Source organism: Rhopalosiphum maidis, chromosome 2 (genome assembly GCF_003676215.2).
Source record: "Rhopalosiphum maidis isolate BTI-1 chromosome 2, ASM367621v3, whole genome shotgun sequence".
Classification (NCBI taxonomy): domain Eukaryota; kingdom Metazoa; phylum Arthropoda; class Insecta; order Hemiptera; family Aphididae; genus Rhopalosiphum; species Rhopalosiphum maidis.
Window position 1 is genome coordinate 90,018,863 of NC_040878.1, and position 20,010 is coordinate 90,038,872.

The 20,010-nt window shown below is 28.1% G+C and overlaps 1 protein-coding gene across 1 annotated transcript; it reads left to right on the forward strand.

The window, feature by feature from the left end:
- Window positions 1-1,196: 1,196 nt before the first annotated feature.
- LOC113554518 (kelch-like protein 3) lies at window positions 1,197-17,527 on the forward strand. Its single transcript, XM_026958399.1, has 12 exons — window positions 1,197-1,537; window positions 11,936-12,165; window positions 12,238-12,325; window positions 12,845-12,934; window positions 13,041-13,275; window positions 13,592-13,767; window positions 14,501-14,594; window positions 14,659-14,856; window positions 14,997-15,317; window positions 15,463-15,618; window positions 16,490-16,718; window positions 16,791-17,527. The coding sequence occupies exons 3-12, from the start codon at window positions 12,270-12,272 to the stop codon at window positions 17,012-17,014; spliced, it is 1,779 nt and encodes a 592-aa protein (XP_026814200.1). The 5' UTR covers window positions 1,197-1,537; window positions 11,936-12,165; window positions 12,238-12,269; the 3' UTR covers window positions 17,015-17,527.
- Window positions 17,528-20,010: the final 2,483 nt, after the last annotated feature.

Below are 20,010 nucleotides of genomic sequence, written 5' to 3' on the forward strand. Positions count from 1 at the left end.
TAATTCATGTAACATTGAGACAAGTGTGAGAAGACACAAAATATTTGGTTGTACTGGTTGTAGGCTTGTAGCCGTCATATTGGGTGTAACACAGTGAATTAGAAAAAATTACTGATGAAGTGTCATATAATTCTATGAAATAATGGTAAATTGGTAATATTTGATATGTGCTCTCTAAACGTTCTTGTTTTTATAGTTAATTTTAATATTTTAATTTATGACTTTATGAGAATAAATTCGTATTCAAATATGTTAAAATATCAAATAAAATGAAAAAACGGGGAACTCACTCTGCTGTATTGTCAGTATCGTATGTGTCGGTCATTGTGTCTAGCGTCTATGTTATTTAATATTATAGTGTCGTTTTTTACCAATTACAGTGGCACATTTAATATATATGCGCCTTAGGAAAAAATAATTTTTCCGCACTCCGCTCTTTCCAAAAAAAAAAATTTAAATAAATTCTAAGTTAAACAATAAAAAAAATATTTTTCAAAATAAATCATAAATCAGTTGTTTTGCGTTATTATATTAAATAACTGTATAGTATAATATATATCTGATTTTTGAAATATATGCAAACTACTACAAGTCCCTAGGGACTTATTAGTTATTACCAGGGTTGGGATTTTATAGCATTAGCATATTTCTTTTTCTTATGATATGCTTAAGAAATAGCAGAGTAAATTAAAAATGTTTCACGACATGGAGAACTCAAATTAAAAATTTTATTTTGCATTTTTTGCGATTTTTTAGATTTAGTGCTTTTTTTGTATTTTTTGAGATGTTTTGCATTTTTACCTGTTATTGAATCAAAATTGATCATATTTTATGAAATTATATTTTAGTAAATGTGTTTTTAAATTGTTGTCAGTCAAATTGTCAAGTAAATTTATAGATTAAGTAAACATAGACCGATTACGCTGATGCGACTCGATTATACGGCGTTATACTATTACGGCAATACGCCGATAATATTTAGGTATTATATAATATTACGTATTATGATTTCGTATTAGGTATTTGGTTCTAATTTATGTTATCTGCTGATTTTGTTTGGTTTTTTTTGTCTATTTCTAGTATTTCTACTGCGATTATTTAAAGATTATCAACGAACAAGCGTTGAATGCATTGTATAGTCAATTCTTTTATTCAGTCCACATTTGTCTCGTGATGTGCCCTTACTCGAGTGTTACGTTTTAATTTCGCCTTTCGGTTAAACGTGTAGTAACTTTGTTTTAAAAATTTAAAATGCCAAAAGTACGCTTCCTCAATATTTAACGTAATATAGCGAATATTTATGTAGTTTTAACTGCTATAAACTCCCAACCCTGGTTATTACACTAGGCTCTGGCACATAGGACGCGGGCTGATTGCATGGTCTCTATAAAATAATACAACCGGATCGCTGCCAACGGCGGTCTGCATACCCGACCGTTACAGTGGACCGCGTTCGAGCGGTCGAAAGCTCGAGCCTTTTGAACATCGAATAAAAATATTATTATATCTTATCGAATACTTAACAATAACGAAAAAGGTATGAAAATTAAAAAAATTATGAACACGTCATTAACAAATATTAGAATCTTTTGTCGCCCCCAAAAATTTGCCGCTTGGGGCATTTTTCCTCCCCTAAATGTGACATGACTGATCAATTACCTTGTAATGTACTAATACTAATATTTATTTAGTGCAGAGGACTTGTTGCTCTAAAAAAGCTCTAAATATGCAAGCACTTAATGCACTTAAAAACCCCATAATATGCATTTAAAATATGCACTTAAACAATTTTTTAACGAATTTATTTAAAATTATTAATAAAATAAATAGCATGTAAAACAATTTAAAACAATTTTATAATTTTTTTTTTTTTTTTTTCTTTATTAATATATATACAATCTGTACACAAGGCACAATAAGAATATAGGCTATAATATTACAGGAGGAAAATCTTGAGTGAAGAAGCCACCCACTGATGACACTTCGTCTTTTATTTTACATACGTATATGTTATTTTAACTTATACAAATATTTTTTTTTTTTTAAGGGTTTAGTAGGTCTCTGCACCATTTACGCTTGAGACGCCGAGGAGGGTTACCAGGGATGGTTAATACACCTAGATTTTTTATGAGTGGGTTTGGATGTGAGTTAAGGCGTAGGTGGAACCGTTTGTAGTAATTTTTTGCCTCTTCCTGGATTGTTTTCATATGCAGGTCTTTATGAAGTGTGTGATTTGACACATATGGTGGTGAATTGGTTATTTTCCTTAACGCTATATTTTGGAACCTTTGGATTTTATCTAGATTAGAATTTTTCGCATTGCCCCATAGCTGTAGGCCGTAAGTCCAAATTGGCTTTAAGAGAGATTTATAAAGAAGTAATTTAATATTTAATTTTGAATGTTTGTTGTTGACAATTAGGGTTTTGAGCATTCGTAATCGGGAGTTTAATTGTAATCTTTTGGCTTTGATATGGTGAGCCCATGTAAGACGGCGGTCGAGAGTTAGTCCGAGATATTTAACATTTGGGGATGGGGGAATCTGAGTACCAAAAAGCGTTACTTCAGGACATGGTGTTAATTTAAGTGTAAATGTAGTATGTACAGATTTGGATTGGTTAATTTTAAAACGCCACTTTTTGTACCAGTCTTCCATTAATGAAAGATGGTTTTGTAGGTTTTTGGAGGCTATAGTAGGATCTGGACTGGATGATATTATGACTTTGTCGTCCGCATAGTCTGCTACCAATGTGTTGGGTGTGGTCGGTTGGTCAGATGTATAAATATTGTACAGAATTGGGGAGAGGATTCCACCTTGCGGAACGCCTGCTGCAATTCCTGCTATATTAGAGTCAGAAGTACCAAAATGGACCTGGAAGTAACGGTCTGTGAGATATGATTTGAGTATAATGTAGTAAGTTGGGTGTAGAAACTTTTTTAATTTGTATAACAGACCTTCATGCCATACTCTATCAAAGGCCTGGGATACGTCAAGGAATGCGCAGGTGCAGTAATGTTTTTTTTCGAGGGCAAAGGAGACAGCGTCAACAACTCTATGGACTTGGTGAATAGTCGAGTGCTTAGCACGAAAACCAAATTGATAGTCGGGTAAGATTTTTTTATCAAACATAATAGGAAGGATACGTTTAAGCAGAAGTCTTTCCAGTATTTTGCCGAAAAATGGCAATAAACTGATCGGTCTATAAGAATTTAAGGAGTCAGGTGGTTTGTTCGGTTTAGGGATTAGGATGATTTTAGAGTACTTCCAGAGAAGGGGGAAGTAAGAGAGTCTTAGAGTAGCATTGAAAATGTGGGTAAGTAGAGTGATGGCACGTTTGGGTAAGCATCTGGCGACTTCCGCTGTAATTAAGTCGAATCCTGGGGATTTCTTAAGTGAGTATTTTTGTATTGTATATTTTAAGTCACTGGGCGTCAAGTGTTTAACTGGTGGAGACATAGGGAGAGAAGAGTCTAGATACATTTGTACAGTGTTTGTAGTAGCTAGTGAAAATGTTTCAGGGTGAGGTTGAAAAATTTCATGAAGATGATTTTTAAATAGTTCAGCTTTTTCAGCGTCAGAAGAAGCAGGACTACCATCCGGATTTTTTATTGGGGGCAATGAGGCTTTGTATTGAAGAGTTTGTTTTGTTGCCTTCCAGAGACTCCCATCCTTAGCCGAAAGGTCAGTTAAATGGTTTGCAAATGAAATATCTTTATTTTTAGATAAAACTTTCTTGAGTGAGTTAGACAAGTTATTGTATTTTTGTTTAAGAGATGGGAGACGGTACCGTTGGTATAGGGCTCTTGCTCTCCGTTTTTCCACTATAAGTGTTCGTATATGACTTGGTAAAGAGGGTTGATATGAGGAACAATGACTTACTACAGAGGAGGTTGACCATGCCGCAGACTGAATTATATTTGTGAAGCTATTTACTGCTACATCAATATCATCCGTGGATTTTAATTTGATATCAAGTTTTATATTTTGATTAACAAGATCATGAAATTTATATCGATCAGTTGTGGCATTGAAGAGTTTAGGAGGTTTCGGGCAAGTTAATGGATATGCGTTGAGTGTTAGTATGACTGAAGAATGGTCTGAATTTAAGTCCAAGATATTATCAGTAGAGTGAAATAGGTTAGATGGGATTTTTGAAACAAATATGTCAAGTATATCTGGGTTTTTACGAGCAGAAGTTGGCCAGTAAGTAGGGCCAGGGGGAGCAAGTATTTTAAGTTTTTTTATACATGTGAAGTCTCGTAAGACAAGACCACGTGGGTTATTCGTACGACATCCCCAACTTTGATGTTTGGCGTTAAAGTCACCTCCAACTATAAAATTGTTGCCAAAAGTACAAAAATAGTTATTAAAGTCTGCAACTGTAAGTATATGTTTTGGAGGTGAGTATAGTGCAGCAATTGTTACAGGGATGTTATTTATATTAATTAAAACCGCACATGACTGTAAGAAATTCTGACAGAAGTTTGGGAGAATTTGGAACGCTATGGTGGATTTAATTAATATGGCAACTCCGCCGTGAGCCGTATTATCTGGGTGATTGGCTTTCAGTAATTTGTAACCTGGAATATGTACGTTAGAGTATTGAGTAAAATGTGTTTCGGTAATTAATGCGATATCAATACGTTGGTTTTGTAGTACTGATTCGATTTCATTTACATGATTTCTTAGGCCGTTTGCATTGAATAATAAAATTAAAAGAGATTTGTTTGTGTATGTGTTATTAATCATTTTTTAGTATCTAAAAGACTAGTTATTACTTTGGTAAGTAGAGATATTAAAGGATTTATTAGAGATTTGAAATCCTCTAGAAAGCTTGTTATTGTTTTATTGATATCAGCTGACGGTGAAGGCAGATGGTGATTTGAGGATTGGCCTGAAGTGGCCTGTGCATAGGATAGGGTGGGGTTTGTATTAGTGTCATGAGCAGGGTGGCTGTCTTTTACAATACGTGACTTATCTCTAATATTATCTGATAAAAAAAAATTATTAGTGGCAGGTTTCTTACGTCTTTGGAGGTCCTTGTATACCGCACATCCTTTATAACTGGCTGGATGGCTCCCGTGACAGAGTGCACATGTTGGTGGGGTATCGCGTGGATTTGGACAGGCGGATGATAGGTGGCATGCGCCGCAGCGAGCACATCGTGGAGGATAGCCGCAGTACGTTTTGGTGTGACCGTAGTTCTGGCAATTTAGACATTGGCTTATAGTTTTGGCTTTGAAAGGTTCTTCTACTTTAATTTTTGTATGTAATAGAGATGTCAATTTATAAATATCGTTTGATTGGCTGCAGGGTTCCAGGTCGACAAAAAAAAGTGGTAACGGGTGCTTATTTGTTTTATGTAAAACATTGGTAATATTTCTTACTTCAAATTGACGAAATTCTAATTCAGATTTTATGATACTAGTAGGCGTCGATGGATGTAAGTTGCGAATTACAACTCGGACAGGTTTGTCTTGTTGAAGTTGGTAGGTGTGGTATTCGGCTTTTTCTTCCTTTAAATACCGTATTAGTGATCTATAAGCGTCTGGAGTGCTGGTTTGAATTTTTAGTCTATCTGTAGATGATTTACAGACAAAGTTTTCAACACCGATTAGCTCTATAAGTACTGTGCATAGTTCCGGAAAGTTCTCGACGCCTCTTACGAAAACTGGAGGAGGAGCTTTGATTGGCGGAACATTTGTATTTGCACTATCAGTCTGTGTGTTATTGGTATCTTCGTTATTTTTGGTATTATCATTGAGCTGGTTGTCATTTAGACCGTCCATCTGATTTGAGTCCTGATCTTCGTTTGAAGCGAGAACCTCAAAACGATTTGCTGACGCGAATATTTTTTTTTTTGGTTTAGGTTGATGATCACTTGGAGAGTTCGGCGTAGAGTTAGAAGAACTAGAGTGGTTTCTTTTAGGTTTTTGCTGTATGGTCCAACTTTCATCTGATTGCCTATTCTTGCTTACAATTTTTATCGGAGATACGATATTATTATTTTTACTGTTCATTTTGATTAAAATGAGTTGGATGTAAATAGAATAGAATTAATGAGTTTCTAAATAGTATAATATCAGTCAATCGCAGTCGCGATAAGAACGATGATGAAGACGGTGGGTTGCGATAGCTTAATTAGATTGTTGTATAATAACGAGACCGCCGAGGCGGCCGCCGATGAGACCGTATGCGTTACACTGACAATATTACTGAGGACGTAATATTTTTATCGTTTATTGTGTGCAGACTTTAGTTAAAATAGAAGAGTAAATAGAACTTAGTCTATGTCACATCTTTGATTAACCGGATAGAGAGAAAAACACAATAATAATAAATTAATGATCATTATAGAAAGATTAATTAATTAGCTTAGGCGCACTATACACACGTGCGTACCGATCGGCGGCTATCGCGGAACTGATTTTATAATTTAAATATATTTTATACCATAGCCAAATAAACAAAATAAATTTTTCTTATTTTTATATTTCTTCTTCTGGCACTAAAAAATAATAATAAATAAACCCTAATCGAATAAAAACCCGTATAGTGCGCACACGGCTCACTGTGGTGACGATGTCCTAGATATGGACTAGTGTATGACGTTAGATTGTTATCTATCTATTAATACAATTTTTACAGCAAATTAATATTATTGCAGGCTTATCGGCGATCCTCTGCAAGTGCTTTTAGGAAAAACGTGTGTCTATGGATAGTCAAAAACCATATTATACAACAAAAATTAAAAATATATAAATTTTTATCCAAACATTTTGACTGTATTGTTTAAAATAAAAATAATGTCAGTGTGGAAAAAATTGATTTAAGTTAAATATGTCTCAAAAAATATAAAATTGTGTATAAAAATGTAAAATATGCCCTAAAAACAAAAATTACTCAAAATATGCATTTATATGTAAAATAAAATTTCAAAACTAACTGTGTGAAAGCATGAATCGTATTTGTTTTGTATTCTGCTGTTTTTGTGACTGTGCAAAACAAATAAGCAAATGCTACAACTCCTCTGCCCTACTAATAATGTGTGTTAAATTAAAATTAAATATTTTAATGTTATATACTTATATCACAAATTTACGAAAAACGATTCTGCATGTTTCACAACGTTTCGTATTATATTAATAAGTACTGTCAGTACTGGTATTTTATTAATTTACTAGCGGCTGGTGTGCCTCGATTTCAGGCGTTGTAGAAGCCACCTTATTTTCAATTAGTAATACACTAAAGGTTTGACATGTTAAAACTAATTTAACAAATTGTAGGTATATCAGTTTTTCTTCGTATATAATCATGCATCATTGAAATTTGAATTAAAATTTAATGCATCTATAACCTACTGATTACTCTTTAATGACGATATCTACTCAACAGTATTCTGCCTAAAAGCCCGGCGAAAGAAAGTCCGTTAAAAAAGTCCCGCGAACAAAAGTCCAGTTTATATATATATATATATTTATAAGTTAATAATATATTTATGTACACAATATTATACTTTTGTATGAATTGCTTAGGTTGGGAACCAAGGTAAAAAAACTATTTATGGTTTGATATAACATTTCATTTCACATTTGTAAGTTTGACCATAAAAAATAATAAAACAATTATTGAAAAATGTGAACAATAGAATTTGTTACAAATGCAATGTAACATGCAACAGCATGTTTATTTAGAGACTTCTGAGTTCTGATTATTGTTTTTGTCTGTAATGTCCACAAATTACTTCTTGATGAGATAAATGATGGGGTTTTTATCTCGCATGTTTTTGCATTTTTTGGTTAAAAATTATATTATTGCATATATTGAATAAAATGAATATTATTGCATATTTTTATAAGAATACGAAAAATGCATGTTTTATAGTATATTTCGTAATTAATATTTCGTATTTAATTCTATAGCCCTGCTGATTAAAGTATAAAAATTGGTTTTTTTGCAAACATAAATTTTATTTTTATAAATACAATCCTATGGTACAATTGATATAAAATACCGTACAATTGCGATATAAAAGATTGAATATTTTGACTGATTAAGATAAATACAATAAATTAGCTGATCATTTATAGGTACTCGAAAATTTTAAAAAATATGTGGTCGTAGCATATAATACGTATTTACACTATTGAATTTAAATTATAAATTTTATTTCTAAATTATTTTATTTTATTTCTCAATGATATTATTCTAAGACAAACAGCCAATCACTGATGTATTTCAATAAATAAATATTTATTTTGTTACTATATTTTTGTGTATATCTTATAAAAATTTAATTGCATATTTTGGTAAATAAAATGCACATTTTACAATTATTTATTGCATAAAAATCCTAGCCCTGACTATAAGTTTTGAAAAATTGAAATGTTTTATCTTACCCTATGTATTTTTTTATCCTAGCTGGTTCCCAAATCCCAATCTCTTCTATTCTACTCCCCCTTTGTACATTTTCAAAAATCTAACGGTTTTTGGTGTGTAATGTCATATTTTAATTTGTATTGTACTCATAATATTGATTTAAGTTGAAGTAAATAAATATACAGTCGAATCGTGATAATCCGATAACTCGAAAAACTTGACAACTTGATTTTATTTTTATTTCCCTAAAAATATAAATTAATATAAATTCGAGTTAGATATCTCAAAGCGAATTTTTATCTCCCTTCAATTTCGAATTATCGCGACTCGACTGTATATAATAAATAAACTGGACTTTCTTTCGCCGGACTTTTGTTACCACTCGATATAATATGCTGTCTGGTTTTTTTTTTTAATTAATGTAATAAATTATTTTAGATGTACCAGTCGCAGGCGTATCAAAAAATAAAAATTATTTATTCATCTTTAGTTAATATAATGTACCAAGATTTTAATTTTAATTATAATTGATTATAGAATAGCAAATATGTAACCATATTTCAATTTTATAAAAAAACCATAGAGTCACAAGTATAAATCTATTTAATAATGTAAGTTGTAAAATACAAAATATTTTTTTTTAAAACGTGATTTCATAAATTGTTCTTGACTTTTAGAATTAAGCAATTTAAAAGGAATGCCAATATTTGATATAAATTGATTATTAGAAAATTTTAAATTAACTGATGTTGAACCAAGACCTAGACCTAACACCAGCAGTCCTCACTAGGATTGTAGAATGGGCCAAATGTAATTTTTGAAAATTATTTGCAGGCCGCATACATTTTTAATGATTTTTTTAATAATTAAAAACATAAAAATTATATATATATATATATTGTTATTTGTAAAAGTACATGAATGACACAATTGTTTTTCTTGGATTTATAATAAAATTAATACAAACTCATAATCGTAGCTCGTTGGTGCCTACTTATCAGTTATATGTCCAACTGGTAATTTTATAAAAGTTTAAAATAGAAAGATAAAATAAATAAAAATTATAAGATAATAAGCGACGTTCATTTAATTCACTGCTTATAGAATTTTGGATTTTAGATTAAATAATTTAATTTTAGTGCGGGCCACGTAGTGGGGACCGAAGCCTAACATAATGTCAGCAATAAATGTTGCTTGTTGCCAATTGGTCTAGACATTTTTTAATTTGACTTACATTTCCTTCTGTCAACCTTATTTTCAAACAATACTTTTTCTGCTATTCACCTTTCAATTATATTTACATGGATAGTATTTAAAATTAATTAGTATGTATACGAACTAAGATATACAGGACTGGAAACGAATGTTGATACGAGTCAGTGGCGAAGCGTCATAGGAGACAATGAGACAACGTCTACCCACTAAGAAATTAGAACACAGGACAAATAATTTTGTTTTATAAAATATTTACAAATTTTAACGTGATTTATATTATAAAAATGATATATATTTAATATTTGTTAAAATTGGTTTTTCGTTGTACAGTTATAGTCTTTGAGAATTATTAAAATATATTAGATGCGCGCAATACGGCCGTGCGGGTCATTTCAAATATTATATTACAGTAAAATTCGCTTATAACGATCTTCTAGGAACCTAGGGAATGTGATCGTTATAACTGAACTTCGTTATAACTGGATCATAAAAACTAACATGATTTTTTTGAAAAATTGATTTATTAAACACATTTTTTACTGTATAATTTTATTTAAGATTACATATATTAACATTCAAGGTATTTATATAAATTTTAGTAAAAGTTCATATTATAATACATATATAGTATATGTTTACGATTTATTTGAAAAATAATCCATAATAGTAGTTTGTTTATAATTTGAATAAGATTTTTTAATATAATTAGAAATATTATTTAATGCCATTGATTCATCTGGCGTATTTATGTCACTGTTTACCGAAACAAAAGTACGCACCTGATCAACAGATAAGATTAAGAATTATCGATTTGGACGAAATCAAATTTACTATACAATATACTACAATATAATATTATTAATCGCTATAGGTGATTATAAAAACCAATTTTCGTTTTAAAATAACATCGCTATATCCGGAATATCGTTATATACGGCATCGTTATACGCGAATTTGACTGTATATCAAAGAGACGTTACTATGCAACGTCTCCCATTATGGGTGCGCGGGTACAGGGGGGATTTTAATGTAAATTGGGGTTTATCTTCGCTATAAGACACGTCTCGTTATTCGGATTTCCTCAATTATCGACATCGCCATCGTCCCCTGTAAATCGCTATTACTGATAGCCAATAGGTACCTACGTGTTTCTTAATATTGTTGTTTTTATATTATAGTTTTTCCTCGTGGCTGATGATTTAATTTATGGCATTTTGAACGATGGAATTATTAATTACTCATATGAAAAAAATGTATTATCTAATAGGTAAAATAAAAAGGGAAGAATCCAAGCGTATTTATGTTATTTTATTCAATGTCTCCCCAACTAAAAACTTAAGCTTCGACACTGATACGAGTACACCTTAATATTATGATTGTGCGGGAGACGAGGGAATTTCGGTTCTAATCAACACTAGCGCTCAACTCTTGGCCGGCGGCTGCTATCCGAATTACGAGTTTATAGTAAGTTGTTATTATAGAATATAGATATATTAATTATAATTTGTAATAATTTATTGTATAATTGTATTTAGTATATAATATAACGGAAATAATTTATTAAGTACCTATTATGTAATAATAAGTTTTGATATTTTTTTTCTTGTAACTTCTTTTTTAATTGTTTGTTTTGTGATAAAGTAAACTGTTTCATTCTCATAGTGATGTTGTGGTGGAAAATATTAGTCATTATTTCAGTTTTATGATCATTACAAGGAAATGTCAGTAAATCACCATGTTATTCAAGAACATGATCAATTGTTATGTTAAAAACTTCTGAATCTGTACTATGTTGAACATCAAGTCATCAAAGTTAAGATGAAACATAAATGAATTATGATTATAACATGTTAGGTAGGTATATAATATATTATAATTTTGTATAACTATATATATTACGAAGCATGAAAAAGGCGGGAGATTTATAAGTGAAGACGGATTAGCATGCCGATTTATTAATTTCTTGTTTTTTGATACCTAGATAGCGCAAGTGTTGACAAGAACTCGAAGCCTCCGTACCCTGCTCATTGTATACATTGAGGAGGATTTACCTCTCACACCCTCCAACCATATCGTTTACAGTCCTGTATATCTTAGTTCGTGTTGGTATATCTTAATTCGTGGTTACTATACCTGCCTTTTAGTCAGTTATACTGTATAATAGTTATACTATTTATAAACTATATTAATAGGTCTATGGTTTTAGTCTGGTGATTTTAAGATCGAAGAATTTGAAGATGTTCTAGCAGAGAATAAAATATACATATTTTATTCTGTGGTTCTAGTGTTCTACAGATCCCAAATTTTTAATATATATAAAAAAAAATAGTTTGAATTTTAAGGTTTGCAGTACTGATGTATTATCACACCACAACACCACCACATTCTTATTATCGTTTCGGCGCGCCATGCGCATCGGCCGCGGATCATCCTGCCGAAGTGTCGATTCCTGCGAGGCTGTGAATTGTAAACCGTGAATTTATTGTGATGTCGAATTATCACAACTTTCATGCGACGGATTCGATTTTCAAAAATCTATTATATTTCGAAATCAAAATAATATAGTATAACGGTATAGATACAATTAAGGATAGTCACTTAATAGAAACGAGATTAATGAGAACTTGATTGTTGGACATTTTAGGATGAAAATGTTTGGCTAATAAAGGCAGTAGAATGGATTCTGAAATGGAAACATCAGACCAAGAAGATAGCCCATCAAAATCAAATCGGTATTTTTATTAACATAATTATATTATCATACCTACACATTGTAGTTTTATATTTGAGTATTGTAGAACTGTATAGTACTATAATACTTGATGTTTGTATGCATTGATTAATGATAACATACTTTACCCAGTTAGTTAAATAAAAATTATTAGTAATCAATTTTTGTATTCCATTTATAGGAATGTTAGCACTAAAGACTTGTTTATACAAGTAGTAAGTAGATATGCAGAATATTACAGTTTAAAAATGCTAATGACATCTTCAAAATATTTAATGTTTTAAAACATAAAATAAATTCTGTAGAATATATTCAATATGCTGTGTTTGGGCATGAAAGATAAAATAAATAGTGCCATCATTGTTTAGTTAACAAAAAAACAACTATTTTTGGACGGGTTTATTTTGTTAACTAAAAATAATATATTTCTATACATTTTATTCTACTTATAAGTTATGAGCATGAAAAAGTACAAGATTGTACCTAACCATTATGTTTATACTTTAATAATGATTTTTAGATACTCAGATGAGGAAAACGAAATTGCTTTAACATCTAAAGGTTTCAATTACAGAGGAATAAATGAACCTTACTCAAATTTGATGCGACTGTATGTATACGGTGTACTATATTTTTATTTATTAGTAAACACATTTTATGCAATATTATAAAATTTAATTTTAAATCACATTATCTGTTAATATAATTAATTTCAGAGACGAATCTACAATGGATGTATCATTGGTTGTGAATAACCAAAAACTAAATGCCCACAAAACCGTTTTAGCTTCAAATAGTGATTATTTTGATAGAATGTTTGACAGTTATTTTAAAGAACGGTTTCAAGATAAAATAGAAATAAATATAACTGATGTTAGCTTTGACATTTTGAGTACACTTGTTCAATTTTTTTATACATCAGAAATATATATTACAGAAAATAATGTTCAGGTAATAGTTATTTTGTATATTTTCAGCCTAATTTAGTATTTTTATTATTTGTTTCCCCCATAACATTTTACCTTATTAATATTATAATATATATTTTGGACCATAAGAGAAGTAAATCGTGTCTTGCCCCAATTTTGTTTGATAATTGACAGTGGTTTGTAACTCAGTTTATATAAATATATACTGCACTGAATGTTTGTGTGAGGAAAATAATGCCTTGGGATTATCACTGACATCTCTCTGCATGTGGGAAATGGTTTACTTATCTTATGGGTCAGAGTATAATTAAACATGCTCAGTTTTATTTTTATTTCAGGATCTATTGATTAGTTCTAGTATATTTTTACTAGATGAAGTTCAAAATGCTTGTGTTAACTACATTAAAAAGATAATTGACACAGAAAATTGCATAGATATGAAAGATTTGGCTAATACACTAGGATTAAATGATCTCTATTCTTTATGCATGACTTATATAATAAATAATTTCAGGTAATTTTTATATTTAAATCTATATATAAACTAAATTTTAATTTTAAAAATAAATTTTTAAATTTTAAATAAAGGTACATTAAAAATATGCTTATTAATTAAAAATAAAAGGTTAAAATACCAATCCGTTATATATGAGATAAGCTTGACATGGTGGACCATAACTATAGTCTGTGATGACCTGCCAATTGACTATGTGATGTTAAAACTTATAACGTTCTTTGTAAAATATTTTATCTTTGTATGATGATTGTAAATTAACCTAATTTATTATCAAACAAAAATAGTTCTAAAGATAATAAAATAATTTAATAATTTAATGTTCCTAAAAAAAAAAACATTTAATGTATTCCTCAAACCAGTATTAAATATGTATAAAAAAAAGCATTTTTTAAAGTTACATTTTTTTTAAATCTCTCACTTCTTGAAAAATTTTTTTATTTTGCATTGCTTTTTTGGATTATTAAAAAAAATATGCATTTTAATAACTCCTGAGCGCCAATTATAACTATATTGAGTAAATTAGGGTCTAATAATTATTTATTAATTTTAAAATAGGCTTGTAAAAATTTTGGCACCAAAATACAAAAATCAAAAAATTGAAATGAATCCCCGCATATCTATACTTTATTTATTTCATTAATTCTGTCTTAAAATATATTGTATAGTTATTAATTCATGCAACCAAATTGAATTTGAAAATAAATTTACTAATATTATTAATTATTTTTAGACTTGTAGCTAATACTAAAAAGTTTATGGAGACTAATTTTGATGAAATACTGGTGTTACTCAAGAATGAAGATTTATTTGCTAAAGAAGAAATGGTATAATTTTTTATTAGGTTATTAAATAGGTTATTGTATAGTTATGAATCTATTTTATTTTAAGGTTTATGATGTTGTTATGAATTGGATAAAATATGATCCTGCAACCAGATCCAAATATTCGTCAGAATTATTATGGTATGTTCGATTGCCATTAGTTCTAAATACTTACCAAGGAGTCATTAAGGTTCATGAGTTTCAAGGTGCTAAACTTAATGAAATTAGTTCTTTTCGAATGGAGCATCGAAGACCATTTAGAAAAGTTAGTGTTTGATTAATTAATTTATAGTTTATATGCTAACTATCTTAAAGGTTTTTTTTATTAAAATAGACAAGTTACCCTCAAATTAAAAACAAATATTTTAGATTTTAATATACATTAATTTACTCTTGTTATTATAGGGCATATTAGTGCTAAGTCATTATCCATTTGAATCAACTCCAGAGTGGTATGATGCTGCCTTTGATCAATGGCAGACTTGCATGTGTGAAAATTGTCTTTGTAAAACCTTTCAATATCGCTTATTACCTCCTAGAACTTTGTGTACAGTAGTTTTACTCGATAAAAATAATTTATTTGCTGCTGGAGGTTCTAGATATGGTAGTGGAATGAAATTGGCAAACATGTTTGATTTGAAAACAAATAAATGGATATCCTTAATTGATATGCATTTTGAACGTCTTAAGCCATATATAATACAGCTTGAGTCATATGTTTATGTGGTAAAAATCTTATTTTTATATAGTATACACTTAATAATTTCTAATTCACAATTAATTTATTATAATGTTATGGATTTATTGATTTATAAAAAAATTTCAATTAAAAAAAAACTAATAATCATGAAATATTATAATTTTTTTTTAGATTGGCGGTTGCACTTCTGAAAAACAAAATGCCAGTGTTATAGAATATTATGATTTAAATAAAAAGGCGTGGTATATCGTTTATTCTGAAATCAACCAAATTGAGACATTTAAAAATGATACTTATGTTGCTCGTGTTAAAGGATTAATTTACATAGTAAGTTGTTTATTTTAATCTTTTAAGTGATTTTTAAATCAAACATTCCACATTATTTCTTATTAATATGGTAAAATATTCATATAATGTGATTATAACGGGTTAATATTAAAATTTAAAGCGAAGTTAATAATGTTAAAATTAAAAGGATGCAACACACAAAAATCTCTCAGACTTTTATAACAGTCATAACTAAGACTGGAGAGAGAATATAATTTTTTTTTTCATTTATGTCATTTAGTTTAAATCTACAAATTTCACTTTATACATTTATGGAATTAAAGCATTTTAAATACAATAAAGAATAACATTATTTGTGTTTTGTCTAAAGTTTTTTTTTTCAATATTTTTATTTTATATTTATGATTATAAATAATTATAAGTATATACCAATAACTATCTTAAAATCTTCTATTAAACCATATATATTATTATTCTTTATAATTGTTACAATATTTATTGTCTTATTGTTTTTATTTTGTTGTTATTATTAATATGAAAAATTAATCCATCTAATAGATAACCTCTGTTATATAGTAAATGTGGAGGTTATACATCATCGAATAATATTTATAATTTATGTATAATAATAAAAAAACATAACATTTACTTATAATATATTTATTTATTTACACTTTTACAAATGTGTTAAATTTAAATTAAATTATAAGCTATTCACATCTATTTTACACCGGAGAATCATAATTTATGAAGTAAAGAAAGCAGTTTTAACTTTAAATTATATTAAAAGTATGTATAGCAAAGATAACAGTTTTTCAATTTACCATTTTAATAATTTTGTTATGATTTAATGTAAATTTAATGATTCTAAAAATTATATTTGAAAAAGGTATTTTGCTTTTAAATTTAGATTGGAAAGACTGAAGCTGGATATTATGATCCTCGTAATAATAAGTGGAAATATATTGATCCAATACCTGAGTTTAATAAGGGTTCAGCAGTTTGCACATTAAACGGAAATATTTATATTATTGGTGGTCAATGTTTGGAAAATTATTACAAAACTGTATGGGCATACTGTACTTTAACTGAAGAATGGGTATCCTTAGCCGAACTAAATTTTGCTAGATCATATTCTGGTAAAATTTAAAAACTGTACCTAATCAAAAATATTTGACATCATTATTATTATTATATATTTATACTTATAGGTGCTGTAGCAATGAATGGTAATATTTATTTATTTGGAGGAAAAATGATAGATACTTCCAGTTCAAATATATTTGAAATATATAATCCTCATGACAACAAATGGGTAACATCAAATGCTTTTATGAAAAAGGATCGATGTCACATTGATGCAATTGTTATTGACAAAAATTCATTATTGTTTAGACAAGTGTTTGAAGAATCAACTAATACTATTATTCATTAAAAAGTGACTGTGAGTTTATTCAAAACTATTTAGTATTATTTAGTGAGAAGTGTATAGGTTTGTACAGAAAAAAAATTATTCCTTTATATTAAATATTATTGTTTATTTATAAATTAATTATTTTAAGTTTATAATTTTAACCATTCCTTTGTTAAATTAATAATATTTTAATTTAAATTCTTTCTATGTAAACTTGAAACTGTTATAAGATTTTTTTTTTTAAATATAGTAGAAAGTAATTGTTACATTATTCTATAAGAGCATATTATGTATAATACTCACGGTGCTTCTTAATATAAATGTTTTATGAATCGCTTATAACAAAAATTTAATAATTATTTTGTACACTAAAAACATTATCTATGTAATCTACATTGGTTGTAGAATAATATTCAGTAATTTAAATCTACAAGTGAGATATAAGATATAGTGAGTTTACTCCGTATGAAATAAATAAATAAATAAGTAAAATATATAACTTATAATAATTGCTTACTATAGAAATAGGACATGTCAAATTATTTTAAATAATAATTAAAAAAAAAAAAAATACAAAATGAATTGTTTTTAAAATGACTGATGAAATAGTTTGTAAAAATCTAATTTTATTATATTTTAATGAATACATGTATATCATTTATATTTTATTGGAGATATTTAAAATTCAGATTCCAATAGCATAAGACTTATTATTTATTATATTTTTATTTATTGTATTGTTTGTACAATTTTAAAATTAAATCTTCATTAGTTTCCATGTTTCCAATGAAATTACAAAGTATTTAAAAATAAGCGATTCAAATTTGAACATTTTATATAGAAGCAGCTACACTAAGTTGCTGTTATATTATGATTCAAGCCCAAATATCAATATTAATGTTTTTGTTTCATTGTTCATTTTCCTAAACATAGACATATTAGTGTGCTATTTTATAATTTATTAGACTATTGTAGAATTGTTTGTTACAGCTTACAATAATTATTAATAAATATTAGTATACATAATTATTTTTAAATAATATTTCCATGGGCATTACAGTTAATTCTTTTTTTATAAAATTATATAACAATACCTAATTTTTTACTTTATTCAATTAATGATTTATTTTAAGTAAATAAGTGTACAAATACACTAGTGTGTTATACATATTTTATTGTAGAATTTCAAGTATAACATTATATGTTTAATAGCTTAGATATTGTCATCCTAAATTGTACCTGTTCAAAATTATCTCATAAATATTATATACATTTTTAATATCACATTTTTGATAATTTAAATTAATTTGTTTTGTATATTTTTTTATTGTGTTTGTGAAATAATACATTTCTATTGTTTCTAAACTGAATTAGTTTTAATTGTCATACAATAGATAGTACCTTTGTATTTTTTTTTATTTTTTGGTTATATATAAGCATATACTTCTGTGTCTTTTTAGTATTTTTAATTGTTATTATTATTGTATTTGTATTATAACTAAATTATACATTTAATGTTTATTTTCATCATTACTTGAGTCAGTGGTGGTATAAAAAGTAAATAAATTAATGGGTCACTTCCTCCAGTTTTGGTGAAAATGTGTAATTATATATACTTTCTTCATGTTAAGAAGGAACTTTGGTGGTTGACTTGTGCATGGGGCATGACTTCACTACATGGTACAAATATGAATGGACGACTGTGAAAATGACAGACAAGCATTTCCCGATCACTGTTGACAAAATTTGGCCACTACTGAAATTTCTTCTTAACATGAATGGAGTGAAGTAAATAATTTTCACCAAAACATAAAACAATGATTAATAATTATTATAAATAAAAGTTGTTTTATATGTTTGTATAAGGCTGAATTTCCATAACACGCATACTTGGCCAATATTTGATAATTATTGTTCTCTGATAATATTTCTGATGATTTTTAGTGATTTTGATACAAGTTTAAAGAACCAGCACATGAATAATTATATTTTAAAAATATGTCAGTCGTTAGAACATTTAAAAATTACTTGATCATTTGAAAGAGTGAAGTACAACGGCCTCCGCCCCTTAGGGAACCAGCATAATACTCTCATAGTTCATACAGTTACTTCTAATGTATTTATAACAGAATAAAACTAAAATGTTTATGTATATAAAAAATATTTTTACTACCCCACTTAATATGAGCCATCCCTGACTTGAGTAAGATACATTGATATTATAATAATATGATGTATTAGTTTTGTACATGAAAGTATAAAACTACTGAATGTGTTTGCTTGTAATATTGTGAATAGTTGTGTTAAAATGAAACAGATTTTTCGATTTTTGGTATCAACGAAAAAAGCAATAATTCATTAATTTGTATAAAAATAGAAATGAGTTAATATGTTTATAAAAACCGTAAAAGCCTGAATTTCTGAACAGATTTAAAATTAAGCTAACTACTTGTTGTGTGAGACTGATATCAATTTACCATCCTTAAAAATAATAAAAACAATTTTAAGTTGTTAAAATGTAAACAATATGATAATCAAGGTTTTTTTTTTATTGTAATCCAACAATTATTTGTATTTAAATATTAATACGTGGTTTTTCCAACCAATGTAAATTTTTGTTAATTCAAAAACCTAAATGTGAAATAAAAATCTATTAACAAAATAGCTTAAGATTTTGTTGTCTTCAATGTATATTGATATTTACTTTAATATTTTTTGGTGTTCCTCAAACAAAGTATTGTATTATGGCACTGGTAAATTTTAAATTTTACATGTGATGCATGTATTAATATTTAGTATGACAAGAATATCAATTATTAAAAATTTACAATTATTTCAACTGAAATGTACCAATCGTTTGTTAATTATTATACTAAAGAACCTATAATATAGTAATATAATCATACTTTTGAAAACAAATTTTAATATTTTATTTTGCCTATACATACGATTGATTAGGTAATTTTTCAAATGTTGTTTCTAACTTACCATAAATCTGGTTTGAATATTTAATATTT